This window comes from Tenrec ecaudatus, chromosome 7, assembly GCF_050624435.1.
Source record: "Tenrec ecaudatus isolate mTenEca1 chromosome 7, mTenEca1.hap1, whole genome shotgun sequence".
NCBI lineage: Eukaryota > Metazoa > Chordata > Mammalia > Afrosoricida > Tenrecidae > Tenrec > Tenrec ecaudatus.
The window spans coordinates 134,978,877-134,998,564 of record NC_134536.1 but is presented as its reverse complement, the minus strand read 5'-3'; the positions used below and the strand labels follow the sequence as shown (position 1 = coordinate 134,998,564).

At 54.5% G+C, this 19,688-nt stretch overlaps 1 protein-coding gene across 2 annotated transcripts in view; it reads right to left on the bottom strand.

The window, feature by feature from the left end:
* The window catches only part of MDGA1 (MAM domain containing glycosylphosphatidylinositol anchor 1), a 69,838-nt gene that overhangs the window by 10,018 nt on the left and 40,132 nt on the right, over positions 1–19,688 (bottom strand). Inside the window, exons 3-14 of one of the 2 annotated variants that reach the window (XM_075555170.1) lie at positions 18,511–18,685; positions 16,642–16,838; positions 15,565–15,697; positions 15,046–15,315; positions 12,020–12,349; positions 7,357–7,653; positions 5,891–6,175; positions 4,252–4,403; positions 3,305–3,482; positions 3,056–3,079; positions 1,911–2,063; positions 1,170–1,304 (exon numbers count right to left, since the gene is read on the bottom strand). In XM_075555170.1, the coding sequence (XP_075411285.1) occupies positions 1,170–1,304; positions 1,911–2,063; positions 3,056–3,079; positions 3,305–3,482; positions 4,252–4,403; positions 5,891–6,175; positions 7,357–7,653; positions 12,020–12,349; positions 15,046–15,315; positions 15,565–15,697; positions 16,642–16,838; positions 18,511–18,685 (2,329 nt within the window). The remainder of the gene's footprint in view (positions 1–1,169; positions 1,305–1,910; positions 2,064–3,055; positions 3,080–3,304; positions 3,483–4,251; positions 4,404–5,890; positions 6,176–7,356; positions 7,654–12,019; positions 12,350–15,045; positions 15,316–15,564; positions 15,698–16,641; positions 16,839–18,510; positions 18,686–19,688) is intronic. The other variant, XM_075555171.1, reaches the window with a different exon arrangement.

Below are 19,688 nucleotides of genomic sequence, written 5' to 3'. Positions count from 1 at the left end.
CAGCTCACCAGCCGTTCCAGTCTGCTTCCAAAAACCTTAAAACCCTTGTTCTACCTGGTCCCATCGGATCACGATGGATGAAAACCAACACAACAGCGATGGGGGATACAGCCCTTTTGTAAAGGGGGGGCTTCAAAGAAGTTCGTGGAAAAAGTCTATTGTCTTTTCATTTGATTTGTCCATGTACTTTTTAAAGACACCTCACGTACCGCAGTGAACAGCATGGCCCAGTTCCCCATCTTCCTGGTACCCACCATCAAGCACAAGAGACAGACTGGTGTCTCCTGCAAGTTACTCAAAGGGCTAGCACACGGTAGACTCGGGGGGGGGGGGGACTCTAGGTGACAGAGGGACTCAGACAGAAGAGTTGTCATTGTGCACGTTTGTATCTAGCGATCCAAGAATAACACACTCTCATTCCAGTTCTTTGACACTGTCACTCCCTCAGGTGAGCCCTCTGTGAGCAATTCCCAGACTCCTCAGGCCTCCCTGTTCTGTACTGTCTTGGCCCCCATGCGGCTACCAGCTAAATCCTAACATGTGTGATGAGGCTTTTAAAGCCTGCCCCCCTCCCCTGCTCAGCTGCAGGTGCCACAGGGACAAGGAGCTCGCCCATCTATTCACGGCAGCACCTGATATCCACGCAGAACAGGGGCCTGGGAGGGCTGGCTGCACCCATGAGCTTATTGGTTACTCTGATGCACCTACTGGTACCATCGCTGCCAATGGGGTATATCTCAGGCTCGCCCCCCACTTCGGAAGGACTCCCTCTCATTGCTCACAAAGCAACACCCTTGCAGCCCCCTATGTAGGACTTGGGGGAGGTGGACTGACGTGGGTTGCTGTGTGGTCTTGGGCACATTCTTCCCCTCTGAGTTGTATGGAAATGCCTCCCTCGCCTGGGGGGTGGTAAGGGTGAGGTTGGATGAGCACATGGGCAGAGCATCCAGGAGGTCACCTGGCACCTGGCAGGTACTTCAGTCCCTGCAGTCTCTGTTTCTCTTGCCCCTTCATAACACCCACCTCAGTCTGTCCTGGGGACTTTTCTCTGCAGACTCAGAAAGCCTTGGCCATCTTTATACCTTTTGGACACACACCCTCTGGACCACCCCACCCCGTGCCAATGGCCTCACACAGACCCGCCCCAGCCCCCTGGTGCCTGGACTCACCAATGTGCTTCCCATACATGTGGTAGAAGAAGGAGACGCAGTAGAACTTGGCGCTGGCATTGTAGAGGGGGCTCACCAGCCGAGCTCGGTCTCCCAGCTCCCGGGGCCTGGAGGTCTCAATGAACATGTAGTAGCCTTGGGGGTGGGGGAGAAGGGGAAGTGCACCAACAGCATTCTCCTCAGCCACCGCTTCCCACCCACTACCCTCCCTGCCTAAACCTCATGGTCTGAGTCCCAGGTGCCTTCCTATCCTGCTTCGCCTCCCCGCCCCTGCTCACAGCGCAGGAGCCTGGGTAGCTCTTCCTAGCTCAATTGCAAGTGCGCTATTTCCTGGTCCTCTATCAGGTCAGAAGGGTCTCTCCCCTCAGACTGGGGTTCCCTGAGGACAGGCCTGTGTCTCCCTTCAAACTGGGGCTCCCAGAGCTCAGGGGCTATATTCCACCAGTCTCTAGCCCTCCGGAAAGCTCCTGTGGCTAAACCCTTTGTAGAGCCCTGGTGGCATAGTGGGTTACATGTTGGGCTGCGAACCACAACGTCAGCAGTTCAGAACCACCAGCCACTCCGCACGACAAAGGTGAGGCGTTTTACTCCTGCAGAGTTACAGTCTGGGAAACCCACAGGGGCAGTTCTCTGTCCAACGGGGTCACTCTGAGTCGGAATCGACTTGATGACAGTGAGTGAGAGGACTAACTGGCCCCCTGAAACGGTTCTCCATTCCTGGCGGAAAACTAGAGTCCTCACCCTCGGGGGTGCCACTGATGTCCGTCGGGGGGCCGGTGTTGGGCGAGCGCTTGGGGTTCTGCGTGAGAGCATTCTGCCGTGTCCAGTCAAAGTTGTCGGTCAGGTCCTGGGTGTAGCCACAGATCTTCTCCTCCTCAAAGTGGCAGGTGTTGTCTGCAGTGGGGAGGCAGGGTGGAGACAAAGAGGATTGGCCTCCTCAGCCCATCCAGTCCAGCCTCATCACACCCTGTTACCCAGAGGTGCTACCAAGCAGCCAAGCAATGGGCCCAGGAAGCCAGGGCTGACAGAATCAGGCAACTAGTACCCAGGACAAATTCCTTCCTGGGACAGGACTTCCTAACCTTTTCTGGGTCGCGCAGACCCTTCTGGGATCTCGTGAGGCCTTAAGAGCCCAACACAGAATAATGATCGGAGGTACCTGAAACAGGATCCACCGGGTCACAAAGGAAAGCCAATGATATGGACCGATCTGAATGTTTTCCCAAAAATAAAAACACGAATCTGTGATTAAGGAATCATCGGGCTTCTTTGGGCCCTGCATCATGAGCTCTGGTGTCAGGATGAATAACCACCATGACTTTGAACCACTGATGAAGGTGAGTGACCTCAGCTGGACAGGGGTGTGACAATGACAATGTCGCAGATCATGCTTGCACCACCATGGCGGTTTCCTGCCTTCCTCATAAAGGGCTATAAATCAGGAGAAATAAAGACCTAACTGTGTGTCTTTCCAGGGGACCGGCTCATGGACCACTGAATGGTGTACACAGCTCCTCTGGTGGGGCCATGTGCCATTGTTAAGGACCTCGGCCCAGTGCACAGGGCATGTGGGTCAGCCTGGCCTCTCCCTTTTCTCTTTTGGGGAGAAGTTCAGGTATTTGTGGCAGGAGTCTCGATGGTACTGAAGGAGGCCCTGAATTAGCGATACCTCCACCCCTACTTTAAGCCCCAGAATATACCCTGGAAACAACATCTGCAAGTCCAGCCCTGCTCACTTCTTGCTGTTCACATGCCCCACCCCCCACAAGTTCATAGAGACACCAGAAAAAGGAATCTTCACTCTCTCTCTGGGGGTCCCTGACACCCCCACAGGATACCCTTAGTATCAGTAAAGGGAAGGGGGAGTGAGGGCAGGGGGCTCTCACCTGATAGGTTCGGAGAGTTGATGGCTGAGAAAGCAAGTAGAAAAATCAAGTCAGGACAGAGGTGCCAACATGCAGAGGGACCCGAGCTTTGGGGACCTGGGGACAGGATCCCCAGAGCCAAGCCTGAGGCCAGGCAGGCTGAGCCTACAGTGAAGGCAGTGGGAGCTGTGCAGTGGGGAGTCCTGAGTGCAGGAATGAGGGGTACAGGGTTCAAGGGATCTGTGGGCACGTGCACGAGGGGCCACCTACGCTCTGTGTAGTGGATGACGCGGGAGGCCATGTCACCGGCCCCGAAGGTGGTGTAGGGTGTGAGGCGGACCTCGTAGCTGTGAGGCACGCGGAGGTCGGTCAGGATGTACTCCAGCAGCTGCCCCTTCTCCACGCGCCGCACGGGGATGGCCTTCACCACGGCGTTGTGCTGGTTCAACTGTAGATACAGGCAGTTTGCAGGGGTGCCCGCCGGCCACACTCTCCACCAGAGGGCCAGGCCAGGCCCGGGGGTGTCTCAGGGAAGGGGCAGTGTGAGGGAGGTCGGGCCCTCAATTTCCTCATCTGTGCATCAGGGCTGGCTTAATCACAGCGGCTACAGCAGTCATCTGGCTGCCGACGATGTGTGTGGGTGCTGTTCTAAATGCTTTCCCTCTCTGAACTCAATAAATCCTCAAAAGATTCGGCCTCTGGGGGAGGCTGTGATTGTGTGCCCCATCTTACAGATAAGGAAACTGAAGCCAAAGAGGTTTGTAGTTTACTGTAGCTCGCACAGAGCTGTGGTTCTAGCCTGGGCAGGCTGCCCCTGGGCCATACATTTTCCGCTTCATATCAACTAGTCCCTGGCCTTGGCAGACCCATGTTGAGCTAGACTGGGTAGAGACTAGCACAGCAACTGACCTTGGACTGTCGAGACCCCAGGGATGAAGGACTAGCACTTTCCTCCTACCTCTAGCTCCTGACACCAGAATAGACCTATGTTCTGTAGCAGGGCCGGCTGTAGCCCTGAAAATCCCAGGAGGCCTCTGCCAATTCTTGTCCAGACCGTGCATTCAGGGGGGCCAGACCTCTAGAGCCTCTCAGCTCCTGCTGCCATGTCTACAACATGTTGTGTATCTCATGATCCCACCCCTAGCTTTGATGAGCACTTCTGGGGTCAGCTGTCTATTCCCGGCCTGCACCCGGACCCCTGCTCCTGCGTGGCCCACCTGTCGGACGCTGAGTCTGTAGTTGAGCAAGGGGTCCACGGCGTCAGGCTCCCTCTGGGTCCACTGTAGCACGTAGGAGTAGTTCTTGGACAGCTTGTGGCTGCGGGTGGGGTTGGGGGTGTCGAAGTAAAACTCCGGGCTGTAGGCTTTGGCTAAGAGGGCGGGGAGGGGGGCATGGGGCCGTGGAAGGTGGGGCGATGGGGGAGACAGAGAGAGGAGGCAAGGGAGAGGGAGACCGAAGAGAGGGTGAGGGAGCAGAGACAGGGTATGAGAGAGACAAAGAGAAAGGGGATATTGTGAGGAGAGGTGATGTTGGAAGGAGGGGGCATTGGGGAAGAGTTTGCAGGGAGTAGTGGTGAGAGATGTGGAGAACAGATATTGAGTGTTCCCAGAGGCCACATTGGTGAGACGGAAGAAAAGGACAAGGAAGTAGTAGAGGAAGAAAGGAGAAATTTGGGGGGAGACAGAGAAGCGATATTTGGGGGAAAGACAGAGAGTTAGGGGTTTTGAGGGAGAAGGAAGAGAGGTGAGGGGTTAGAAAAAAAGAGGGGAGACAGGGAAAGTGTAGGAGAAGAGGGGAGAAGGGGGGGTAGGTGGGAAATGTCACAGGGGCCTCTGGCTGGCAGGACTGGGCAGGGAGGGGCTGGGGAGGGCCAGTGACCCACCATCCTACTCCCCTACTGTTGAGCTGGGGATCCCCACAGGGGCTTAAGGGATACCTAGACACCCTACAGGGGCTGTTGTTGTGGGACGGGGTCAAGCACGCTTAGGCTCCCAGGGACACTGTCCACAGTTGGGGTGGGGAGGCGCCACTCAACTGGGGGAGGGGTGGGGCATCAGCAACATCCGAAGCTCTTCTCCATCGCCTCAACTCCCCCTCACCCCTACTCTTTCTGATCCACCCACAGCCCGTCTGAAACCCCAGAGTCCACCTGGGAATGGCTTTGGGTGGAGGTGAGAATTCTGGGAACCCAGGGGTTTGTGTCAGGTGTGTTCGCTGGCCCAGCACCACTCTCCACCCCGAAATAAAGAGAGGTTGCTGATGGGCGTCTTCTCCTTTAAGCTACAGCTGAGGCCCTCACTTAGTGATGGGGATGGACGGGTTAGGGGTTTCCCAGGTGAATCTCTGAGGCCCTTGATAGGAGGGAGACCAGCCCGCTGAGATGGGCAGGGCCCAGGGCACAAGTGGGCGGCGGCGGAAAATCTGGTGTGGGCGGGGCTGAAGGGGGCAGTCCGATGGCCAGTAGCTAAAAGCAGCTGGAAGCAGCGAGCTAGGATTGGATGAGGTTTGGAGGGGAGGAGCTTGGGCCTGGCGTGAAAGGGGCGTGGACTACACTGGGAGGGATTAGATAGGGTGCAAGAGTATTTACAGCATGGCGAAGGCGGGAACTAATAGGTCAAAGAAATGGGATCAAAGAAAGGGGCTGTGCTATTAAATGGCAAGTATAGGAGGGTTTTACAGAGGGGCTGAGGGTGGGCGGGGCTCTAAGAGGATGTCCTGGATTGGTTTGGGGAGGCTGGGGCGGGGTCTAGACAGCGTGGGAGCGCCCCAAAAGCAAGGCTCTAGGGCACCTGGCTGGAGGGGCAGGGCCCGGGGCGGAGCCTGACCCGAGGTGGGCGTGACCGAGAGGACGCTCACCCGAGACCTGGAAGAGGCAGGTGGCCAAGCCCACGTCGTTGGAGACGCTGCACTCGTAGCTGCCGCTGCTGTCCCGAGTGACGGCGTCCAGGCGCAGCTCAGCGTGGTCCGGGGCCTCGGCGGCGGCGGGGACAACAGGCGGCGGTGGCAGCAGCTGGCCTTTGAAGCGCCACACGGCCGAGGCGATGCGCTGGGGGCTGCCGCGCAGCAGCGAGCAGCGCAGGAGCACTGGCCGGCCCAGCGCCTGGCGCACGTCCTGGGAACCGGGCTCCACCTCCGGTGGGACTGGAGGTGGGAGGGGTCGTCAGCAGGGTGGGCCTGCGACACATTCCCCCAGGTTCCGAGCTTCTACACCTGAAAAGTGTGGTCTCACAGAGAAGCCACACTCGGGGCGCACGCATCCACCAGCCACTCTCGCCCCTCCCTAAGCCTCTCTCGCCCTTCTCGACCCTTCCCTTTTGTTCTTCTTCCCCAGACTGATCCTCACTGCCATAGGGTCCAAAGCCACCCAAAGGACAGGGCAGAACTGCCTATGGGTGTCCCCAGATTGTAACTCTCATATTTATGGGAGTATTAAGTCTCATCTTTCTCCTACAGAGTGGGTAGTAATTTCGAACAGCTGAGGTTAGGGGCCCAATGCGTGACCACTCCACCACCAAGGCTCCTGCTAGTATGCCATAAACCAGTGGTTCTCAACCTGTGGGTCGCGACCCCCTTGGGGGGTCAAAGGACCCTTTCACAGGGGTCACTCGATTCATAACAGTAACAAAATGACAGTGATGAAATAGCAACGAAGATAATGTTATGGTTGGGGGGGGGGGTCACCACCACATGAGGAACTGTATGAAAGGGTTGTGGCATTAGGAAGGTTGAGAACCACTGTCATAAACAGACTCCTCCGCCCCCAGTGATAAAAAGCAGCATGAAGTTGGGGTTCAGGGCAGAACTGCTGGCGCTAAATGGAATGGATTTAGGCTCAGTGAGTTCAACTGCTCTGCAGCGTTTCTAAGACTGTCACTCTGTCCTGGAGCAGACAGCTCCAGCTTTTTCTCAGAGAGGCTGGCTGATGGTTTGAACCTCCGGCCTTGTGGTTAGCCCCCCACCCCCCACCCCCGATGCTTAACTGCCTGCATCACCAGGGCTCCGTAAAGGAAGTAATATTGTGCAGTCAAACGCGCTTGGCTTGGTGCGCTCGCGTCCATCATTATGTCATGTGATATATATTATGCAATCCTCCAAAACCCATGGCCACCTGTCAAAATGATGCCATTTCTTGGGTCCCTGGGAATGAAAATGAGGTGACACTTGATGGTAACAGTGGGACCCAGGATACAGATCTTGGCGTCCTAGAGCATAGGGGTGTCCGAGAAGGTTTAAGGGTGGCTGGCTTGGGCTTGAGGGAGGGGTGATGAGGGATCAGACCAGGCTGGGAAGGGGGAGGGAACCTGGGCGGCAGTGGAACTCACACTGCACGTGGAGCTGCACCTGCGCCTCGCGGGGGCGCACGTTGAAGCCATTGTAGCGAGCCGTCTGACAGCGGTAGGTCCCGGTCATGTCGCGGCTCACGCGCTCCAGCCGCAGCTTTCCGTCTGGAGTCTCCTCCAGGGGCAGCCCCGAGGGCAGCAAGGCAGCTTCCTTGTCCACGCGAGACCAGAGCACAGGCGGCCGCGGCTTGCCCCGCACCTCACACTGCAGCTCTGCAGGCGAGCCCTCGCGCACCGTCACCACAGCCCGGCCCTTGGGCACGCTGATTGTGGGTGGTACTGTGGGCCAGAGGTGGAGAGAAGGGCAGAGTTAGCACCCCGAGGGCCCTTGACCCTGGCTCCTGCCCTTCAGTGTCTCCATCACAGAACTCACCTTTGCAAATCCTCTCTACCTCTCCCAGTCCTTTAGCTCAAGATCTCTCAGACTCAGAAAGAGGCCTGAAGTCAGCCTGGCCTCTTTCCTCCAACATCCCAAACTCTAAACTCACTGCCATTGAGCTAATGGGGATGCACAGCGAACTACAGGACAGAATGGAGCCAGCCCATGGGTTTCCAAATTATTTTGGAAGCAGAAAGCCTCAACCTTCCCCTGAGGAACCAGCGAGTGGTTCCCAACTGCCAACCTTGCAGTCAACAGCCCACTGCTTAGTCCAAACTCAAGCCCACAGCCCTTGAGTAGATTCTGACTCATAGTGTCCCTGTACAGGGTTTCTGAGACAGTACATCTTTATGGAAGCAGACTGCCTCATTTCTCCCACATGGAAGGAGTGAGAGGCTGAGGCTTTCTGCTCCACATGGGCTTGAACCACTGTTCCTGAGGTTAGCCGTTCAACACGTACCGACAGGGCCAGCAAGGCTCCTTTACAGCACTAATTACCTAGACTAGGAGCCCACCTAGTAAACATTTCTTCTAAACACCTACCTTCCCACTGCGACCCACCACCACAACAAAACAAACTCACAGCCACCAAGTCGGTATTGACCCGGAGTGATCCTATAGGACAGGAGAGAAATGTCCCTGTGAGTTTCTGAGACCATTACTCCTTAAAAGCCGTCTTTCTGCCACAGAGCAGCTGGTAGTTTCAAACTGCTGACCTTGTGAATTACAGCCCAATGGCGTACATATGCCAGAAGGGCTCCTTCCTACCCAAACAGGGCTCTGTTAAAGTCTCCATCTTCTCTTGCCTGGTGCAGCCCACATGCTGGTCTGTTTTCCATCTTTCCCAATTCTCCAAGGTCATACAGGTATCCACAGCCTTTCAAAAGCCCACTTTTCATCCCTTTGCATTTAGACGAGACCTACATTAATGCTGGTGGCATAGTGGGTTACACATTGGGCTGCAAGCCCTTAAGACCAGCAATTCGAAACCACCAGTCACTCCTTGGGAGAAAACAGAGGCTTTCTGCTCCCATAAAGAGTTAAAAATCTCTGAAACCCACAGGGGGCGGGGAGGTGTTATTCTACTCTGTCCTATAGGGTCTCTAGGGGCCCAAATTGAATTGATGGCAGCGAGTTGGAGAACTTGTTTTTGTTGGTTTGTTTCATGTTAGTCCTTGTTTTTTACTAACTGCAAGGAATCAGAAGAGAACTTTTTACTTCTATGAATAAAGAGGAAAGGCGTAGCTAACATCCCGCATTTGTTTTGCAGGGAGCATCTGAGAGGCAATGCACCTCAACTGTGAGAGCAGTCGCCAAGCTTTTGGGGGAACCACACACAACATCTCAGCATCAGGCTGCTAGAGCTTTGAGCTGTGTCTCTGAACACAACACTGGAAAACCAGACAAAACAAAACCTCACTGCCATCTAGTCTCTTCCGACGCATAGCAACCCTACAGGGCTGAGTAGAACTGCCTTGGTGGGTGTCCAAGACGGTACCTCTTTGTGGGAGGAGAAAGTCTCAGGTGGCAGCCCTTGGGGTTAGTAGCCCAACACCTAACACACTATGCCCCCAGGGCTCCGTAGCCCGTGCCTGGCAAAGAGTGTTATTTTATATCTAGGTGGGCTCTCTTTTGCATCTGGGAACATTCCTCCTTCCAGCAGGCTAGAATGCAGGTGGATGGTGGCATGCCCTACGGGTGGCTGAGCAAGACCTAAAAGCCTGGAGCCCCGAGGACTTGATGGAGCAGAATCATCTGGCCGGCTCCCCTCCAGACTTTTCCCTGAAGAACAACCAGACCGAGTCAATTCCAACTCAGAGCAACTCTGTAAGACAGAGCAGAAGTGCCCCGTAGGTTTTCCAAGAGTGTCCATCTTCATGGGCGTGAACAGCCTCCTCTTTTCCTTGCAGAGCGGCTGGGGGGCTCCAACCACTGACCTGATGGCTCGCAACCGAGCGCTTAACCACAGTGCCTGCCACCAGGGCTCCTTCCAGCTTGTCTAAGCCACAATTCTTTTAGGTGTTTCTGCTCGTCACCGAGGAGCTCAAGTCAGCAAACCTAACCCAACCAAGCATAGTGCCCACATGAGGGCCCTACTGTAGACCCGCACGGGTCCTATGCCACGTAGCATCCAAAAGTGCGCCGTGTCCCACATTAAGTATAGTTTGTAAATAACTCTACAAGGCCAGCCGAGCTCCGGCCCTCTCGTTAGTATAAGTTGGCTCTGTAGATAGTTTGACACTCGTGACTTTAATTATGCAGCGTTCACTTTATATTTTGGAGCCAATTAGTTTGCTTTTCCAGGTCTAAATTGTCTCCACAAGATCTTAAAAAGGTTTCAGGACCTAGGTGTCAGACCTGTGAGCCAACTGGAGGAACATGCCCTGGAGCCAGATGATTTCTTTGCCTCCTAACCATTCCCCCACCCCACCCCCACTCCCACCCTCCACCTCCTCCCAGCCCCACCACAGGCTAAGAGGCTGTCTCCTTGGAGGCCGCCCTGCCCCCAGCTTAAAGCCCAGTCCCCTGGACTTTGCAAACAAGGCCCTCGTGCCCCTCCGCCTCTGCCACCTCCCCTCTCTCTTCCTGGGATCTGGCTGCAGGATCGGTTTGTAGAGAGCACATACCCTGGGCCCACCAAGGAACTCCTCCCCATGCCCCTCTGCCTGCAGGCCACCCACTGCAGTTTGGCTGCCCATTTACCAAATGCCAACGCACCTTTTAAGGCTCCCCTGGAAACAGCCTCCCCGACTTGCCCAGACAGGCTCTTTATGGCCTGTGTCCTATCTATCCAAGGGTTGCCCTTCTATCTCCTGTCTGCCCCTCACCCCTGGCACACACCGTGACTGGAGAAGACAGTAAACTCTGAAGTTGGAGGCTGTGGTGTTTGTACCTTGATTACACCCCCCCCCCCTGCTCACCCCAGGGCCTGACACATAGCAGTTTGCAAAATGAATTGTGCAATATGGGAAAGCGTCTTACTCTTTAAAAATAAAACTCTCACTGCCTTTAAGTCATTTCCAACTGCAAATCTTTACAGGAGTAGAAAGCCTCATCTTTTTCCTGTGGAGCAATTAGAAGTTTCAAACTACTGGCCTTGTGGCTAGCAGTCCTATGCATAACCCACTACCCCACCAGGGCTTCTTGGGGAGGCTCAGTTCATTCACTGGAAAAGCTGAGCTCAATCCTGCCTCTGTCAGGAAGCCTTCTAGACTCCTCCGGCTCCCCTGGGCCTCTCGCCGTACTAATCACAACACCACACACTACCTCCAAGCTCAAAGCCATGGCTGACAGGGTGGAAGGGGCCTCCAAAGACATCTGGTCCAGTCTCTCACAGAGGAGAAACCGAGGCCCAGAGAGTTGAAGAGGCTTAGCTCCTCAGTACAGAGTGCTGGGGTGTGCGTGTGCACACATAGTAAACACGCAATAAATGTTAGGCGCAGTGGTTCCATGAGTGTAGTTTATTATGATTGGAGTGAAGACCTATACAGTCCAGACAGGAGAGAGACAAGGCTTTCTACTCCCGCCAAGAGTTACCATCTCAGAAACCCACAAGGGCAGTCCTCCTCTGTCCTCTAGGGTCGCTATGGGTCGGCATCGACTCGGTGGCAGTGCAGTTTGTGGTTATAATATAGGCTGGGCCCTACCAACCCGCCTCTGTGCATTTGCACCTGCGGCTGGCTTGGTCAACTCCACTCCCAGCCTTCCCTTGTTCCCTGTCAGCCAGTAAAATCCTGCCCTCCCTCAGACGTGACACTAAACATCCTACCTTCCAGAACGCTTTCTGGACTGTCCTGTGTTGTCGCTTGCAACGCGATATTGATTTATGATGTGATCTCAAAAGTGCTTGTCTTCCCACTAAATCCAGTGAGGCCAGAAGTCTGCTTGGCCCGCGGCTGTACCCCAGCAGCTAGCACCACAGCCAAACCACACCCACTCCTATCGAGTTGATGCTCTCCTGCTGAACAGGGTAGACCTGCCCCTGTGAGTTTCTGAGAGTGTATGTAACCCATTACGGGAGCAGAGAGCACTGTTTCTCCAGAGGAGCAACGGGTGGTTTCGAACTCCTGACCTCACGGTTAGCAGCCAGAGTATAACCGCTGCACCACAGGGCTGCACAGCACAGAGCCTGGTATATAGCAGAAGTTCAATCAGAGTGTTGGGCCTGGACACACAGGGTCTTCCTCAAGCTGGTCCCTCCCCCAAGCCACCGCTCCCATTTCCCACCCACCGCCCCCAGGTCCCTCCAGCCACCCTCTTACCCACCTGTCTCCGAGGAGATGTTCACCTCGATGCTGAGGTCAGGCACAGGCGCACCAGGGAAGGAAGCCATGCACAGGTAGGTCCCGTAGTCGCTGAAGTGCAGGTCGATAAGCTCCAGGCTGCTGGTGACTGCAGGCAGCTCCGGGTCGTTGCGGGTCACTATCAGCCGCTTGGACATGCGTGCCGGCTTGCCGTTCTTGAACCACTGGTAGGTGACCTTCTCCTGGGGCACAGCGTCCACGTGGCAGGACAGCTTCAGGTCTTGGCCCAGCTGTATGTTCTCGCTCTCTTTGATCACATCAGGGGTGATCTGGAACGTGGCGTTCTTCATGGCTACGGGTGGGTGGGAGGGCAGGGTGGCTGGGGCTGACCTGAAGTCAGAGGGTCCTGTCCCATCTACTCAGACCCCATTCCTCCCCTCAAGCTGGCCCTCTGGTGACTGGGGGCTACAAGCTCCCAGGAGAAACCACGCCTTTTCTCTTTGTGAGAAAAGCACTCCGCTCGGTCAGAATGTTCTTAAAAGTTCAAGACAAGCCCACTGTAGAAAAGACAGTTCAATAGCAATCATCATCATCAAGCCTAGCCCACTACCACGGAGGGTTTTCTGACTCATAGCAACCTGATAGAACAGAGTAAAATCAAATGTGCACATCTTATGGGAGCAGAAAGCCTCGTCTTTCTCCCAAGGAGTGGTTCCTAGATTCAAACAGCTGACCTTGCAGTTTGCAGCTGAACCAATAACCCACGAACGACATCACTAGTATCTTCTAGTTACTGACCATAAGGAGTCTTGGGGTGCGGTGGTTAAGAGCTCAGCTTCTCACCAAACAGCTGGTGGTTCAAATCCACCAGTGACTATAGGAGAAAAGACCTGGCAACCTGTTTCCATAAGAGATTAGAGCTTAGGAAGCCCTTCAGGGAAGTTCTCTGTCCCTCAGGGTCACTATGAGTTGGCACAGACTGGACAGCAAGTAACAGCAGCAAGGTACCGCCCAACCACTCTGGGCAAGGCACTGCGTCACGCACTTGACAAGGATCCACGCAGGCGATCCCCCGGCAACCTTGGAGGAGGGGCCCAGTGTTGTCCCCATTTTACAAGGGAAGGACTGGAGCTCAGCCAGGTCACTTTGCCCAGGGAAATCGTCCGCCTTGAATGCAAACCCAGAGTCTGTGCCTGGAGCCACTCCCCTCCTTTCTACAGGGGCTGCCTCGGACCTTCAATACCCAAAGCAACACTCGGAAGCGTGCTCCAGAAGCACCTAGCGTTCTATCGAGAGAACGGATTGAGGGACACTGAAGGGCGGTTTTCATGGTCACCTTAATCCTTTGGGGCTCTTTCACTCTCTGCAACCAGTTTGGGTGATTTTTATACAACAGACAAGGCGGTCAGTTTGTATGCTATTCGATTAAAAACATGGAGCTTTAAAAAGAGGGGCTGGCCTCTTTAAAAAACGGAGTCTTGTTTGAAGTAAGCCAAGAGTTAGGTGGATGGGGTGCCAAAAATAGGCATAAACCAAGACTGCGCTGGTCCCCAAGTGCCAAAACCACACCCACTGCCAGCAAGTCGATGCCGACTCGTAACGACCCTATAGGACAGGATAGAACTGCCCCCGTGGGTTTCCAAGACTGTAACTCTGTACAGGAGTAGAAAGTCACATCTTTCTCCCTCGAAGTGGCTGGTGGTTTCAAACTGTTGACCTTGCAGTTAGCAGCCCAGCTAGTAGCCACTACTAAGTCACCAGGGTTCCTTGTGCTGACCAAAGCAGGCTGTAAAACCACCCTAAGAGGTGACCAGAAATACCCACACCCAAACCCACTGTGATTCTGACTCACAGTGACCTTGGAGGATGGAGAACGCCCCATGGGGTCTCCAGGCTGTGTATCTTTGTGGGCCCAGGCTGTCTCATCTTTCTCTGGCTGAGTGGTTGGCGTCTCCAAGCCACTCACCTTCCTGTTAGTAGCCCAAAGCTGCACTCAATGAGCACCCAGGCCCCTTTATATGTATGTACATCTATACTTGATGTAAACTGAGATCTTTCACCAACCTAGAGTTTAAAAATCAAATGGAACCAGGTGGGGATACAATCATCTTCTGATAAGATCGGAACTATCAAAGGAAAAGCAATCACTCCACAGCCATACTCTTGCTCACTCTGATTAAGTAAAAAGACAGAGAGCGAATTTCTTTCGGTGAGAAAAAAGCAGAGGCTGACTGGTTAGTGAGAGACAAACAAAGAAGAAAACCCTGTATCGTCAAGAGGACTTTCCAGGGGGGTTGACAGAAGATGCAGTTTATGCGCTAAGCACTGGACACAAGGCTGGATCACTTAAGAAACTAATATCAAAGAAGCCCTAATAATATCAACTAAAGCTGCACAGGTACAAGGATGTAAAGTTTTCTCTTTAAAACAGTGGCCAAATCAAGATCATCTTGAGCCGCTAATGGTAACTACTGAGGCTGAGGTTTTGTATGAAGAGCATCTTTCTTTAGACCATGCTCCCAATTTGGTATCAATTTTACAGTTAGTAATTATCTTTGAATTAAGTAGAATACTTTGCTCATAACGTTTTACAGACAAGGCACAGGGAAATGTGTGATCGTCACTTTAATCAGGTTAAGTTATTATGTAGACACGATCGTGCAGGGAGGAGGCAGAAGTCGTTGGCTTGAAGACTGAAATGTACACATTTAGCTTTTCACGGCCTCAATTTCTCACTCTAAAACAACAAAATGTGGGTAACCAAAACCAGCCCTTCCTACTTCTTGGATTGTTGAGATGAAATATGAAAATATAGATGATAAGATAAACAGCAAATAGAATTTTTCACCGATTTTAGTCTTGTGCCACCTGATGACAGGCATATGAATTGCAGGGAAAGCGAGGTGCCTGGACCATGCCTCCTGGGTATTTCTTACCTGCTAAAGGGAAGCAGACAGGGCCGGTCTCCCATTTCATGGGGAGTTCTTGGAGGCCCAAGGACCCTGTCTGCCTCCAGAGCCCCCACCCACCCCTCCAGCGACCACGTACATCGCACCAGCAAGTTGACGGTCTTCTTGGCGGGGTTGCCCACGTTGTTGGTAGCTGTGCAGTTGTAGTAGCCAGAGTCCCGGGCATGCACTGAAGGGATGCTGAGGGTGCCACCGTGGGCCAACGCACCCAGAGGCAGGGGGCCAGGCCCATGGGACCACTGCAGCTGGGGTAGAGGATCACCCCCCGTCAGCAGACACTGCACTGTCACATTCTCCCCAGGGTTCACCACCAGGGTTTCATTCACAGACAACTTCAAGGCTGGTGGTGCTAAGAGGAAAAGAGGTGGGCTGTTAGGGAACCCTGAGGCAGGGTGGATGGAGGGGAGATGATGGTGGGAGGACTGTGGGGCTGAAGAAGCCCTGGGTGGGGGCAAGAGGGGACGGTGAGGAGCAGACAAGCACTGGGGAGAAGGGAGGGCCCAGGCACACTAGTGGTGATGTGCCTAGGGTCCTGTGTGGGGTGGGCATTGTCTCCTGACTGGGCAAGGTGGGCAAAGGGTCTGGGAAGTGCCTGTACCCGTGGTGTTGGTGAGCCGAAAGGTGATGGCCTTGTCCGGGATACCACACACGTTGCGGACAGACACCTGGCAGGTATAGCTGGCATAGTCCTGTGGCCGCAGGTTCTTCAGCTTCAGGACCTTAGTCTCCCCCTGGACAGCAGTGGACCACTGGAGTAAGGGGCCTGCCTGAGCCTCCAGAGGCCCTACACAGTCATTCACCCAGCAGCCAAGGCTAAAAGCAGGTCTGAATTATGATTCCTTCCTTCTCCATCCCCACTCACCCCCCTCCCTTGTCCCCGGACCATGAACCCTAGGGTGGACGCTGCACTCTGCATGTCCTCGGTGCCTCACTGTGGGGCTCCCTGGGTGCCAGGCTGCCCTGGTGGACACTGGCCAGTCTAGGCCTCCATTCCTTCACTCTGAGAAGCGGAGGACATAGGGAAGGGATCTTGGTCTGCTTTTTAATCCAGACACACATGAGGCTGCCCACCGGGCCACACACAAGCCTTCCCCGGCAGGATGGGTTCATCAGTCTCTCCTAGTCCTACAAGGGACCCATGAGAAGAGGAGTTATCTCTCTGACCCCCAACTCCAGCTGGGCTGGCCCTTGGGTTCCCAACACCCAGCCAGCCAGCCACAAAGATGGTCGGCCCTCCCTTAGGAGACTCCCCTATTCTCACCACTGCCCGCTGACCTGTTGGCTCAGATTGTCTTTCTGCCCAAAGTCTGCTGGTTTGCAATGAGAATGCGTACTTCTGCTGGACCCGTGGTGGACCCATGGATAAAGTGACCAGACGTCCAGCTTTTGGCAGGACAGTCCTGATTTTTAACAATTTTTCCTGAGTCCCACGGCGTTTTTTAAAAGCCCTGATTTTTGGAAAGAATGCACGACAAGCTAGGGTGTACGGTTTCTGCTGTCCTGTGGCTATTTCGCCAGGATGTGAGTTTTATCAATGGTGTCCCGCTTTACCAATGTTAAAATCTGGTCACCTTACCCATGGACCCTCAGCCCCGGGCTCCTCTCTCTCCCTCAGGGGGTGGAGGAGGAAGTGTGTGGTGTGAAGGAGGAGACCAGGCCAGCTGCCCGTCCTGACCTGGGTGTAGAGGGGCTCATAGATGTCCACTCCATTGTCCTGGCTGTGGGACAGGGTGTCGGAGCCGCGCTTCCAGATGAAGCGGGCAGGCGGGTTGGAGTTGACCGTGCAGCGCAGGAACACCGTCTTCTCCTGGTAGAAGTTGCCTCGCACGTCACTCACCGTCTGGTGCACGGTCAGCACGGGCTCGTCCAGGTCTACAAGGGAGTCAGGCTCGGTGACCCCAAGAGCGGTGCGGGGCCAGCTACTGGCTGCTCTCGGGGAAAGCGGACTCACAGACACTTCCAGAGAGCCAGACGTTCTTCTCGTCTTGCAAACGGGACCACCAACCTGGCAGGCCCGGGAGACTGCCCTGGCTGGGTTCCCAGACTCCTTCCTAGCAGTTCCTCCCTAGACTCCCACAAGGGGGGTGTCTATCTTTACACCTCTGATTACACAATAAAATCACAAGGAGTTTTCTTTGCAGAATACAGGTGACTAAAGAGCTCATGGATGGGGCCAGAAGTCAGAGTAACGGATCTCTCTTTCTACTGGTTATCTCTGATATCTCTCTTAGGCTAATAAGGAGCCTTGGTGAGTCTGTTTTGGGGGGTGGGTCTTATTTTTTTGTTTTTTTGGGGGGGAGTAGGGTGACATAGTGATTCTACCCTGGGGTACTAACTGTAGCTCCCTTAAAGAGTCAGAGTCTCTCGAACTCACAGGGGCAGCTCAATCCTGTCCTGTAGGGTCGCAATGGGTCAGAATTGATTTCACGGCAGTTAGTTCGAGGTTTTTTTGTTCTCCGGGAATTAATTGACTGGGAGAGAAGCACCAGGGAACTTTGGAGGGAGCCGGAGGGGCGCTCTGTCTTAAACTATACATGTTTACACACATACGTACATACGGAAGAATTATTGACCTGTGTACATTGATAATTAGTCCATTTTATTGGATGTAAATTAATATTCACACTTTTTAAGGGGAAAAACATCCAGTATGAGGGCCCCATCCCAGATCAATTACACCCAAGTCTCCAGGAGTGGGGCCCAGGCAGCAGCATTTTGTAAAAGAGCCCCTAGTGATTTTAAGGTGCAGCCAAGGTTGCGAACTTCAGGCTCCAACATTCCAACCATCCACACCCGATCTTGAACACCCGGCATCATCCTGTCCTCCTTCCACAGCCCACGTTACAGGGAACAAAGTCAAGGTCATTGGGGGTGGGGGCTGGAGAGGTCCTAGCCATGCCTGCAGGGCCGTTCCAGCACCTGGTGGGAACCTGGTGCTGATGGAGAGGGCAAAAGAGAACTTGGGACTCCACTTCTCACCACTCTTCCAGTGCCACTTAGGGAGGGCAGGTGGTGCTAAGGTAGTGCCCTGTGCCCATCATCACAACTCCTGAGTCAGGCTAGACGGGCACGTTGGGAGAGAAGCTCCTCTAGATAACGTGGATACCCACGGGGGACAGGTGAGGACTGGGAATTCCCACTGAGGCAGCGACAAGGACTGGGGGGGGCGGGGCGCAAGAGGTGGGGGGACATGATACTGTACGCAGGTAGTTGGGGAGCTATGTCTCCCAGAGGCCCTGGGCACGCGGTATTGTGCAAAGGTTTCTGGGCCAGAGAAAAGCAGTCGTGTGCCCTTCGCGGGTCTAGGACTGCCTTGCTCTATGCGCCCTTGCACCCCCATTTGCGCATCTGTGGAATGGGTTATCATCCAACCACGCTGCCCGCCCTGTCGGCCTCACGGGGCGTCGAAGGCTCCTGAGATCCCGGGTGGGATGTGTAAACTGGCTAGTCCGGCATAGAGGTACCTCTCCACCCCTAAGGGAGAAAGTCTCCACTTCCCTGCCTCCCTGGTCCCCAGGTCCCCCAGCCCACAGCGGGGACTCACACTGCACGTCCACGCGGATGGACTTGATGGCGGGCACGCCCACGCCGTTTTCGGCCTTGCAGTAGTAGCGGCCGCCCTGGGTGCGCGCGATGCGCTCGATGCGCAGCGTCTCATTGAAGACCGACGTCTCCTGGAACTTGTCCGACGCGCTACCCGCAGTCTTGGTCCAGCGCACCTGGGCCGGCAGAGGGCAGAGTGAGTGCGGGCCAGCTGGCTGGGGCAGGACACCCTGAGGCAGAGACCTGTGACCATCCTGTCCTTCTGATTCATCGTGACCAGGCTAGGGAACGAACCTAACCCCGCTGCCTCTGCGTGCCCAGAATTGGGGATCACAGGAAGGAGGCTTTAAACACAGGCCGTACCATGCAGTTTTTGAGAATAGGTTTGTGAGCAAGTTCCCTCTCCTCTCCTGCCTCTGTTACATCCCGGGGAAAATGAAAACTGTTAACTCATTCCCTGTGAGTCTGAGTCCTAATAGGAAAGTGCCTAAAGCGCTTGGTTGGTAACCAAAGGGTCAGCTGTTCGAGCCACCAGCTGCTCAGAAAGATGGGATTTGCTTTGCAGATGTGCAGTCTTGGACACCCTATGGGGTGGTCCTACTCTGGCCTGTGGGGTTGCTAGGCACTCCAGGCAACTCCGAGGCAGTGGGTTTCCATGAGTCGGAATCCATTCAAATTGCATCAGGTTCATTTGTTGTTTTAGAGCTCCTGGGGAGCCTGATGGCTTTAGGCTATGAACCACAGGGTACACCATTCAAACCCACCAGCTGCAGGTTGAGAGAAATATGAGGCTCTCTGCTCCCAGATGGGAGTGGGTTTAGGCACCTGTGTTTGTTTGTTTGTTTGTTTGTTTGTGGGGAGTCCCTAGGTGGCACTTGGCAACTAGTTGAAAAGTCAGCCATTCAAGGGCACCCATGGGGAAAGGCGGGGGTGTGCTCAGAAGAAGGGCTTGCAGACCAGCCTCCAAGAGGTCACATCTTATGAAAGATGGGTTCTGACAGATGAGTGGCCACGAACCTGAACCGACGTCCCAGGAACGGGGAAGACTAAACGAGTATATACTTAGCACCTAGAAGACTAAGATTTCCTTTAAAAGGGAGTGGGAAGAAGAGAAGGAGGAGGAAAAAGAAAGGGATTTATTATTAGATGTATTCGTGAATGGCCTTGGGTTTCTTGGCC